The sequence below is a fragment of the Giraffa tippelskirchi genome, chromosome 12 (assembly GCF_054371585.1).
Source record: "Giraffa tippelskirchi isolate mGirTip1 chromosome 12, T2T-mGirTip1v1.2.pri, whole genome shotgun sequence".
NCBI lineage: Eukaryota > Metazoa > Chordata > Mammalia > Artiodactyla > Giraffidae > Giraffa > Giraffa tippelskirchi.
The window spans coordinates 59,358,590-59,370,356 of NC_137286.1; the positions used below are offsets into that span (position 1 = coordinate 59,358,590).

Genomic DNA, 11,767 nt, shown 5'->3' on the forward strand with positions numbered 1-11,767 from the left:
GCATACGCCTTGCTGAGGACTTGTGGACATGATCTTGAGAGCATTGGGAAGCCATAAAAAGGTTTTAAGCAGAGAGGTATCATGACTATATTTGTTTTGTATGATCACTTAACTGTAGCATGCATGAGGCCACCACACAAGAGGCTACTATGATAGTCCAACTAATGAATACTAACGGTGTGAACTAGGCTGGTGGCAGTAGGGATGGTGAGACTTGGGCAGGCTTGAGAGACAGTAGCTAGAATTGACTAGACTTGATCGCGGGTGGTAGAAGTAAGTATCAAGGGTAACACCCACAGATTTCTGGCATGAACAATTATGGGAGAGTTGGTGCCATTTACTGGAGAGAAGCAGGTTTGGAGGAAATGATGAGTCCAGTGGGGTCATGTCAGACTTGATGTGTCTGGAGAGACATCATGACAAGTAGACATGTCAAGTGGGTAGTTGGAAGGACTTGGAGGCACTGTAGAAGGCTCGGCGTGATGGACCCCCGACCCAGCTTCTGTGGGAGGGGCAAGGCAGTCTTAGAGAGCAGTGACTGAGAAAAGATCCCAAGCATAGCTATGCTGTTTAAACTCAGTTTCTTTTTTAAAATGCTAATTCACTAGGGAGACTAATTTCTTTAAATACTTCTCTCAAGACATGAAAAAGAAGTTAAAAGTAGAAGAGCTTTTGCCGCCTCTCTTCAGAACTAAATGGAAAAAAACAAATGTTAATGTTGAACTGAAATAACTCTACATGTGAATGATAACTAACATGCTATGTCTTGGCCAAAATCATTATGACTGAAGCATTTATATATGTCTTGTAACACAAAGTTTTTTTATGAACTTTGACTTTGCATGCAATCAGGGATCGTTGACAGTTCCTATACTTCGAACAAATGCAATTAGTTAGTTGTATGATAATGAATATACTGTCTATGTCACTAAGCTTGACAGCCCATGAAAAGGGGTCCTGAATCTTTTCTGCTTCCCCTGCACTTCAAAAATATGAGACATGCTGAACTAGTTGCAGTCAGGATGAATTGGAGTGTTTCTTTTTGTTCATGAGGGTAGTGGTGGGCATATATATTTTAAATAGCAATTGTATAGGAACATCTTTTAGTGAAAGCATTTTTATTATTTCTATTTACAATCCTGGAATAAGTATCGCAACTTTTTGTGAAATAATAAGCTATAAATATTTAGTACAAAATTGAAACCTCTTTTATTGAAATAATCACAGACAACTGAATATAGCTAGGTCCTAGAAACCTCCAAAAGAAAATTTGTTGTCAGTTGTAGACCATAAGTGTGTTTTTGGCTTCCCTGGTGGCTCAGTCAGTAAAGAATCCGCCTGCAATGCAGGAGACCCGGTTCCATCCCTGGGTTGGGAGGATCCCCTGAAAGGGAGGGCATTGCAACCCACTCCAGTATTCTTGCTAGAGAGTCCCCTTGGACAGAGGTGCCTGGTGGGCTCATTGGACATGACTGAGCAACTAAGCACAAAGCAAGTTTTTTGATGTTATGAAGTACCTAGCTTCTGTCAGACTAAGAAAACTTTTGGCACAGCTATTTGAAAAGCAGATGTTGGAAAGTAAATATTGTAAAGTAATTAGCCCCCAACTAAAATAAATAAATTTATAAAAAAAAAAAAAGAAAAGCAGATGTTGTATGGTCCTTTAATTATACACACAAGCAACATTTCCTTTTTTAGACTACTCGCTGACTAGTGCAGACCTGTCAGCCCTGCAGGGCTTCAACTCACCAGGAATGCTGTCTCTGGGACAGGTGTCCGCCTGGCAGCAGCACCATTTAGGACAAGCAGCCCTCAACTCTCTCGTGTGAGTAGCTGACTGGATGTTTTCCCCAAACCTCTACCTACGCTTCCCAACCTGTGTCTCATTCCACTGGTAGAAGAAAGGCAGCCTGAAGGTATTCAGGCCTACCTGCCACCCTTCTCTTTCCTTGCTTTGGTTTACATCAACAGACAGAATAAGAAAGTGAGCTGTGCCCTTTGCTTTATCCCTGGATCGTAGGAAAGGGTGGTAGGGGCTGGGTTTCTTATGTATGGGTCAGGCTACGTGGGATTCATGTGGTTGACATCCACTTCACACATTGTACCCCTCCAGGAAGGGTTCGCAGAAGAGAATGTTCCTTACAGACAGCATGAAAAGGGATTACAGTGGTGCTCAGGTAGGACAGGCATCACTAGCAGGAGGAGAAGGAATGGTGTTTTGGTAAAACTAGAATGGTCAGCCCAAGGAGAAGCTGGAGGAGAACAGTCCAGAAGAGGGGACAGCATAACAAGTTAGCTGTGTCACTCCTGCTCAGGACACTTGGGACACCCGGCCTCCCAGCCTCTTGGCCTGAAAGTTCCCAGAGAGGCTCGCCGCATCCTGATAGCTCCACAGTACACACTGTCATTGGTCATCATCTTGGGAACTTTGTCATGGAGAAATGGCCAGGGTATCTGAGGGAAATCTCTTTGCTTACACAGGTGTTTGGCCCTCGGGCGTGTGCAGAGCATCCTAAATGAGCACACTAAAAATAGCCATGCAAAGGCAGGCAGAAATGGCTTGGTACTCAGACTGAGGAAAAGGCGTGTCCACGCTTTACTGTGTCCTCCTCTGAGCCGCTCACTTGGCCTTTCTGAGACTCGTCTGGAAAGTGGGGTGACGTGGCTGCCTTCTGAGAGCTGCTGTGAGAATAGGTGGCAGGTGTCTGTCACAGAGGCAGAGCAGAGGGGAGAGGGAGCGGGGTCAGGGTGCAACACGGTCCCTCTGCCGCTTCGGTCCCCACGCAGCGTCAGCCACTGACACTGTTTTGGAAACTTCAGCCACAAAAGTGCCAAGATTTGGATAATAGAACCAGCCACTAGAAATCTTGACTGTACTCATTTTTGTTTTTACCAGGGATGTTATTTTTTCTATGTGAAGCACTGCAGGAAACACCAGAACTGGTCTTGGGGAATTCTGGCAGTGTTTCAGACCCTGGGCTCTTTGTCAGTCAGGTGCTATCTGTAGTATCCCATTCATGCAGATGCACTCACAAACCAGCTGTCTAACAGATCTTTGTTTTTTTCCTTCAGTGCTGGAGGGCAGTTATCTCAGGGTTCAAATTTATCCATTAATACCAACCAAAACATCAACATTAAGTCAGAACCAATTTCACCTCCCCGGGATCGAATGACCCCATCAGGCTTCCAGCAGCAGCAGCAGCAGCCGCCGCCACCACCGCAGCCGCAGCCACAGGCCCCGCAGCCGCAGCCCCGGCAGGAAGTGGGCCGCTCCCCTGTGGACAGTCTGAGCAGCTCCAGCAGCTCCTACGACGGCAGTGACCGGGAGGATCCGCGGGGCGACTTCCACTCTCCCATTGTCCTTGGCCGACCCCCAAACTCTGAGGACAGAGAAAGCCCTTCCGTAAAGCGAATGCGGATGGATGCGTGGGTGACCTAAGGCTTCCAGGCTGGTGTTTGTACTTTGTGTTACTGCAGTGAACTGCTCTACATATCTAAACTGGTAAATAAGGACATGAGTTAAATATATTTATATGTACATACATACATATATATCCCTTTACATATATATGTATGTGGGTGTGAGTGTGTGTGTGTGGGTGTGTGTTGCATACACAGAATCAGGCACTTACCTGCTAACTCTTGTAGGTCTGCAGGTGTGCACACCACGGCAAACAGAGCACCCTGTAGGCAGAGTCTAGTCTGGCACTTCCTTGGACTACTTGTTTCATAAGATAACCAGTTTTTGCAGAGAAACATGTACCCTATATATAATTCTCCCACACTAGCTTGCAGAAACCCAGAGGGCCCCTACTTGTTTATTTAACTGTGCGGTGACTGTAGTTACTTAAGAAAAATGCTTTGTAGAACAGAGCAGTAGAAAAGCAGGAACCAAGAAAGCAATACTGTACATAAAATGTCATTTATATTAATTACCCAACCTGGCATGGGTCTCTATTGCAAAGAGGTGCATGGAAAAGGGCTGTTGATATTAAAAAACATAACAAAAAAGCCCCACACATAACTGTTTTGCACGTGCAAAAATGTATTGGGTCAAAGAAGTGATCTTTAGCTAATAAAAAAGAGAGAGAATAGAAAACACGCATGAGATATTCAGAAAATATTAGCCTAGAGATATAGAGCATTAACAGTAAATTAATATATTAAGTTATAATTGGAATATGTCAGAAGTTTCTTTTTACATTCATATCATAAAAATTAAAGAAACTGATTTTAGCTCATGTATATTTTATATAAAAGAAAACACCCTTATAAATTGATGACTATATATAAAATTATATTCACTACTTTTGAACACATTCTGCTATGAATTATTTATATAAGCCAAAGCTGTATGTTGTAACTTTTTTTTTTTTTTTTTTAGAGAATAGCTTTATCTTGTTTTAACTTTTTAGTTTTATTTTGAGAGGGGGAAAAAAAACAAAAATATCTTGCAAGCAGAACCTTGGAAAAAAAAAGCCATGAACACTTATTATTCTATATGTAAATTAAAAGTTGAGCCAAACTCTTTGTGTATATAGCATCTTAAATATATTATCACCTTTGATGTAAGTACCTATGTATTGTATGGTCACCAGATTAAAAAGTATATTTTTGTGGATTGCCGCCAATTTAGGGGGAAAAGGCGAGATCCTTATTAAGTAGAGTATTCACTGTTTAATATTTACTATTTTGTTAAATATACTGTACTTTGGATTTTAATTATTGGCCCAGTCTTTTCAGAGGATTGTATAAAGGGGTGTCTCCCCTCACTGGTGGTGAATGTGTGATGTTACATTGTAATCTTTGTGCTGTATGGGTTGAGCATTATTATATATTTTATATGTATATATAAATAGCAAAGTGGCAAAAAAAAATTGATGTTAAGTTCATCCTGCATAAATGTAAAATGTGTTGTAACAGATTTTATAAGGCATTATTTAAAACTTGCCTTTTGTGAGGAAAAAAATATAGTAGAAAAGCTGACCTAATTTAATTAATATTAGAGAAAATGGCAAAATAGTAGATGAGCACAAAGGTTTTATAAGTGGTAAATGATTAGGGAAGAATATTTGTGGGGGAAGGGACCTTTGTTTCTTGACCCTCTAAAATAGAATGATGCAGCTGGTTACAAGATAACTATCATTCTGGACACTCTGTGCGTTGAATGACACTTCAGTGTGGGGAGAAGTCCTCTCATGGTGCAGATCCTTGGCGTGACTCTTGCCATCCTGATGCCCTCAACTGAGATGCTGACCAAGGCCTTATTCTCTCAGGAAGACAGCTAAGTGGTGACAGCAAGTTCGGCAGTTCCCTGGGCTTGTGCCATGACAAAATTCAAAGTCCTGTATATCTTTCATCGTCGATTTTTAAATAGTCGTTTTCTTGAGAAACTCAAAATGTTTAAAATTACTGCTATTTTATATTTTAAACTTAATATTAAGCAGCTACCTACAATTTTTACTTACATTTTTGCTTTTCCCCCCTAAATTGTGTTCCTTGTGACATTTTCCTCATATGCTATTTGTGACAAATCATCGGCCAGATTTCCTGGCTGACACATAGGTAGTTAAGTACAGGATAAACTTGTGGCGCTCATAGCTGCAAAGTGGAATTCTGTTTTTAATGACATTTTGGGTAGTAAATTTTGATAGAGGCCAAAAAAGGGAGGGTGATACACTCTCCCCTCTCGTAGGTTTAGACATTTGGCTTTTATTCAGAATGGATTTGTTTTGTTTTAAATATACTTATTTTACTGAACAACTTACACGCACATTTCTTCATGAGGTCACACCTAATTGAAACAACGCAGATTCCCAACACTGAATTTCCAAGATAATCCTTACCGCTTTGTAAACCATTTGTAGCTTTGAAGGTGTTCCGTGCTTCTTTGGTTGTTATTCACGCATGTTCATGAGCTTCTGCTGTACATGGGATGGGAGTTAACACACTCACATTTACTGTCTAGTTTCTTGTGTGCCTTACGAGATGGCTTTTCTGACTGTATCTCAATAGTCTTTCTTTCTATGCAGGTTTATAATCAGTACAACTACTGTTTTCTAAAATAATATTACCAAGGCTCGGAGTTTGTATTTCAATTACACTGACCAAGTAACAATGTATTCCATTTTCAGGAACTGAGTATTTGACTGTTAACCCTTTTCTCATATACCCAGTGTGACTTAGAGCATATGGACTTGACAGAGGTACCCTCCCCCAGACCCCATGTACGAACACATTACACACGAATCTCCTGGTGGAAACCAGCTCAGAGTGGGGAAGACACTAAACATGTTACTTTAGAACCTACTTTTCTTACCCTTTTTGGACTCCTGTGTTTTGTATGACACCATCGCAAGAAATTTTATCCCTGCAGATGAAGTATTTTATTACTAAAAGACAAAAACAAAAAAAGCTAGAGTAAATTGCACTGGTTAAAGTACAGTTTCCAGCAGCTGTACTTCCTTCAGCAGTCTACCTGGTACTACATTGAAAGTGAAAGTCACCATTGTATGTCTACAGATGGTCCCAATCAAAACTCCATCTTTTGAGCCCTAATTATGTCCATTGTGTTAAGAAACTAAATCAGGGGTTTGTTGTGAAAGAACAATACATGTTTTACCATTTCCTTTTACTGTAAGGACAGCTAATAAAGCATTAACATGTTTTCTGTATTAACCATCATGCGCACAAGAAATACATAGTAAATAAGGAACCGGAAAACTCCTGGCATTGGGTCATAAGAAGCTAGATGATTAGAATGTGAAAACGATTTTACAAACATAAAACTTTTATTTCTCTGTAGAAACTTTCTTCACTTTGCTGTGCAAGAAGACACTGCTTTGCTATATTTAAAATGGCTTTTTTAAAAGAGATTTATGTATTTGGTAAATGTTTGTAGTCAACAGTTCACACAAGAAGCTGTACACGGTTTGAACATGTAAAACCGTTTGGCGGCACAAGCTGGACTTTGTTGCCATCCTTGAGATGAACCTTTTAAGAAAAAATAAGTTAATCTCAATTTTTCCCTGAATGTGTTGTTTTTTTCCTTCATTATACAATAAATATTATAGTGAACTTTTTATCAAATGGTTAAGAAAATGTTAGAGGTTGTTGTAAACTATTTGTATCCTGCACTCACTACAGTAAAGACGGACTGGCTTTTCCTGTGTACTCCAGACTCTGTCATGTTTGCCACCAGTCGCCCTCTTTTCCCTTCCCTTCCCCCAACCTCTCCCACCTGCAGGTCCCTTTTACTTCCTTTGAGAAGTGGTCGAGGAAATTGTTACGGTGCCTCACCCCCCCCCCCCGCCGCCGCCCCCGTATTGGCTCCTGAGGCCTCTCCTCCTGGGCGCCCCTGGACCCTTTAGGAAGCAGCCAGCGATCTGGTCCCGGCATCGGCCAGCCTGGCTGTTCTGTGCCTGTTGGTGTGGATACATTAAACCCATTCAGGCTCTGGTCACAGCTTCCTGCAGGATATGCTGCTAGAGTGCGGGGTTGGGGGCACTTGTTAGAACTTAACTGTCATCAGAGTTTATTTTTCTTTCAAGTTTAGCTGGCGAAATGATTTGTTTTACCCAAAATGCATACATAATACTGAGCTGGGGTGACAGAAACAGATTTACTAAATAAATTTTTATTTTCAAAAGTGACAGATGTGCAAAATTATCTTAAACTTGCGGTGAAAAGTTTTTTCCCTCTGATTTGCCTTCCGAGCCATCTCCCAGCTAAGCAGATTCTTGCTGTCAATTAAATTAAAAGCTAAATTTTTGTGCTGGCTTTACTTGCTAGCTACTGTGAAACTCTGATTAGCCGGTTTTGAAAGCTGGTTGAAGCTTGTGGCTAAAAATAATCACAGCTGCAGCTACTTGAAATCAATTCACTGTGACTTCCTAGTTAGTGCCCATGCATCCTGCCTTCCTCTAGGCTCGGTCTTGTTTTTAAGTTGATTCTGTGTCTGATTGGTACCAGCCAAGAAAATGGTTTTTCAGTGATGGTCTTCTGCCAGCAGGATGGCTCCTGCCATCTCCCATCTGCCTGTCCAGTCTCTCACAAGGAGTCAAAGTACCACTTGGTTGTAGAACTGAGGAGACAGCTGTATTCCTTCCAGCTGACACAAGGGTTGGGAGGTTCCAAACGGGCACCTGAAGCACTCCAGGGAGGGGCTGGGAGGGGCTGGCAGGGGCTGAGTGGACATGTGCCCCCAGACAGTGTGAGACCTGGGCCCTCGCCCAGGACTGCACATCGCCCGGGTGAATTCCCACCTCCACTTCGGTGTCTGCTTCTAGAGGACCCAGCTCGAGTGTGTGTCCTAGACTCCTGGCACTGTGTTATCCACAGGCGGGCTGCTGTGAATGTAGCTGGGGAAAGAAAAAAGTCAGTTATACTAACTGGTTTCACCATATTATCCTCTCCTACCTTTTTTCTTAAGACTTTAGTTTTGAATTAATTTTTAACTTACAGAAAAGTTGAAAAAATAGCAGGTTCCATATGTCCCTCTCCTCACTTTCCCTAATGTTAACCTTTACATAACCGTAGTACCACTATCTCGAAGAGGCGGACACCACTGAGCGACTAAGCACAGCACGGTACCGCTGTCAGAACCAAGGACTTAGCACCCATATAGCACTGGTAACTAAACACCTTATTTGAATTTCATCACTTTATCCACTATCTCTGTTCTAGGATACAACCCAGGATCCTACATTGTATTTAATTGTTATGTCTCTGTCATAGTTCCCCAGTCTTTTCTTGTCTTTAAAAAGACAAAGTGCTTTTGAAGAATACTGCTCAGTTATCCTGAATGATGATTTGTCTGATGTTTTCTTATGATTGTAATGAGCATGCATTTTGGCAGGAATACCACAGAAGTGTGTCCGTAATGTGTCATGCATTTCATGATGTCGTATGTTTGTACAGGTGATGTTGACCATGAACACTTGGTTAACTGGTTTCTTTTGGGTTTCTCCACTGTAAAGTTACTGTCTTTTCATTGTTGATAAATATCCTTGGGGAGATACTTTGAAACTATAGATTGCTCAAATTTATACTTATTAATTTTAGCTTCTTGCTTACAATAATTATTTCTTAAGTATTTGCCTGATTTCTCCTACATTTATTAATTGGACTTCTGTAAGGAAGAGCTGCCCCTCTCCCCACTAATTTATTTGATTATATTATAATGGATTCATGAATTTTTTCTCCTTTGGGTTATAATCTAGTACTGTCATTCTGTTCCTGAAGTTACTCCAGCTTTGGTCATTAAGAGCTCCTTCAGGTAGATACCGATGTTTCTTGGAAAAGCTCCTTCCCACTTTTTAAGCATTTCTTTACTTTCTGGCACGATGTTAAACACTGATACTCATTCCAGGTACTGAACAACCACCTCTCTAAGATTCCTAATCCCATGTATTGGAGAATGGCATTTAGAAACCAAGGTAAGTGCACTGTATTTGCTCACTGCTACTGGAGTATCACTGCTCTTCGGTCCTCTCTGCAGCCAAAGCTAGGAAATAAATGTAGGTATGTTCACTCACGGCCTTCCCAGGCGGCTCAGTGGTAAAGAATCTGCCTGCGAATGCGGGAGATGTGGGTTCCATCCCTGGGTGGGGAAGATCCCCTGGAAGAGGAAATGGCAACCCACTCCAGTATTCTTGGGAGGATAATCCCATGCACAGAGTAGCCTGGCGGGCTACAGTCCATGGGGTTGCACAGAGGTGGACACGACTGAGCACTCATGCATGCTCTTGAAAACAGACATAAATCCATATTTTGCAGCTATTTATCTAACCATGTATGTGGGAAAACATGAGTTTTGTAGTAATACTTTTAGATTTCAATTCAACTTCACAGGGTTCCTTTTAGCCTCTCCTTTCCTTATTTGTAAATTCTTTCTCCTAAGGTAAGAACCTGACTTTACTATCTGCAATCTTTTTTACTTACTTCTTCAGTTTTAGTGCTCACATTAGTTTTAGAACGGCCGGTCCAGGAACTTGGTTGGTCCAGGGTTAGGACTCGGTGCTTCCACTGCAGGGAGCACAGGTTTGATCCCTGGTCTAGGAACTAAGATCCTGTATGACTTGCAGCCCAAAAAAGTTGCCAGTCCACACCTAAGTGAGAAACACATTTATTGACCAGATGAGAGTATTTGTATAGTTCCTTTTCCATCTGGCCTTACATTTATCCATTGAGGGCAGTGTTTTCCATAGTTTTAGTTCCCAACCACCTTCCATATCGTTATTCAATATAATACATCTGTTGATGTTTTTACTTCAGGTACCCCCCTCATGGGCTTCCCGGGTGGCTGGTGCAGTGGTAAAGAATCCACTTGCCAATGCTGGAGATGCAGGTTCAATCCCTGGGTCAGGTAGATCCCCTGGAGGAGGAAATGGCAACCTCTTCCAGTACTCTTGCCAGGATAATCCCATGGAGAGAGGAGTGTGGCGGGCTACAGTCCCCAGGTTTGCAGAGTTAGACAACTGAGCACTCAGGCACTGCCTCTCGTGCTAGCTGTTTTTTACTGGAGCAGAGATGAGTGAGTGGTATCTGAAGCATTACTGTGTTGTAAGAGTCAGAGCTATACAAAAGATGCTCAAGAGTATTGTCACTTCTCACCCTGGCTACCCCACCCCCTCCCTGAATTCTCCCGCCAGCCCTCTACTGATAACTAATCTCTAGCTTCTGGTTTAATCCTTCCTGTGTATCTGGTATAAACACGATATCAACTACACACTCCTGAACAACTAATGGGTCAAAAAAACCCAGAAATCAAGCAATATCTTTAAACAAATGCAGACGGAGACAAAACATACCAAAACCAATGGGATGCTGCAAAAGTAATTCATAAATTTATAGTGATAAAGTCACTCAGTCGTGTCCAACTCTTTGCGACCCCATGGACTATGGAATGGCCATGGAATTCTCCAAGCCAGAATACTGGCGTGGGTAGCTATTCCCTCCTCCAGGGGATCTTCCCAACCCAGGGATCAAACCCAGGTCTCCCACATTGCAGTGGATTCTTTACCAACTAAGCTATGAGGAAAGCCCAGAAATGCATATATAAACAAAAAAGAAAGATCCCAAATAAAAAACCTAACTACATCTCAAGGAACTTAGAAAAAGAACTAATTAAGCCAAGGTAAGCAGAGAGAAGGAAACAACAGATCAGAGGGGAAATGAAATAGAGATCATAGGAAAAATGTAAAAGATTCAAAACAGAGATGATTAAAAAAAAAATTGGCAAACCTTTTAGCTGGACTAATTAAGAATAGAAGAGAGAATACAATGAGAAATGAAAAAGGCAATATTACAACTGATAATACAGAAATACCTATATAGGATCATAAGACTTTGTATCAACATTTATATACCAGCAAACTGAACAACATAGAAGAAATGGATAAATTCCTAGAAACGTGCAACCTACCAGGACTGAATCTGGAAGAAACAGAAAATCTGACTAGACCAATAACAAAGAGATAAAATCAGTAATCAAAAACCTCCCAACACAAAAAAGCCCAGGGTCAGGTGTTTTGCTGGTGAATCCTACTGGTTAAAGAATTGCCAGTCCTCAAACTATTCCAAAAAAATCAAATCGGAGGGAACACTGCCAAACTCATTTTATAAGGCCAGGACTTACTGATACCAAAGCCAGATAAGGACAATGTAAGGAAAATTACAAACCAGTATCCCTGATGAACAGAGATGCAAAAGTTCTCAACAAAATATTAGCAAAACACATTAAAAGGATAAGAGACTATGATCAAGT

General features: G+C 41.4%; 1 protein-coding gene and 1 long non-coding RNA gene across 37 annotated transcripts in view; one reads left to right on the forward strand and one right to left on the reverse strand.

The window, feature by feature from the left end:
* Positions 1-7,173, forward strand: part of MEF2A (myocyte enhancer factor 2A) — a 167,549-nt gene extending 160,376 nt beyond the window's left edge. For all 36 annotated transcript variants that reach the window (XM_081551310.1, XM_081551338.1, XM_081551332.1 and 33 more), the window contains 2 exons: positions 1,699-1,825; positions 3,073-7,173. In XM_081551310.1, coding sequence (XP_081407436.1) covers positions 1,699-1,825; positions 3,073-3,439 — 494 coding nt within the window. In that variant the 3' untranslated portion in view covers positions 3,440-7,173. The remainder of the gene's footprint in view (positions 1-1,698; positions 1,826-3,072) is intronic.
* Positions 7,174-7,620: 447 nt separating this feature from the next.
* Positions 7,621-10,109, reverse strand: LOC145530278 (uncharacterized). Its single transcript, XR_014071629.1, has 2 exons — positions 9,943-10,109; positions 7,621-8,360 (listed from the first exon to the last, which is right to left on the reverse strand). It is a non-coding gene; the product is annotated as an uncharacterized LOC145530278 (long non-coding RNA).
* Between the last annotated feature and the right edge of the window lie 1,658 nt (positions 10,110-11,767).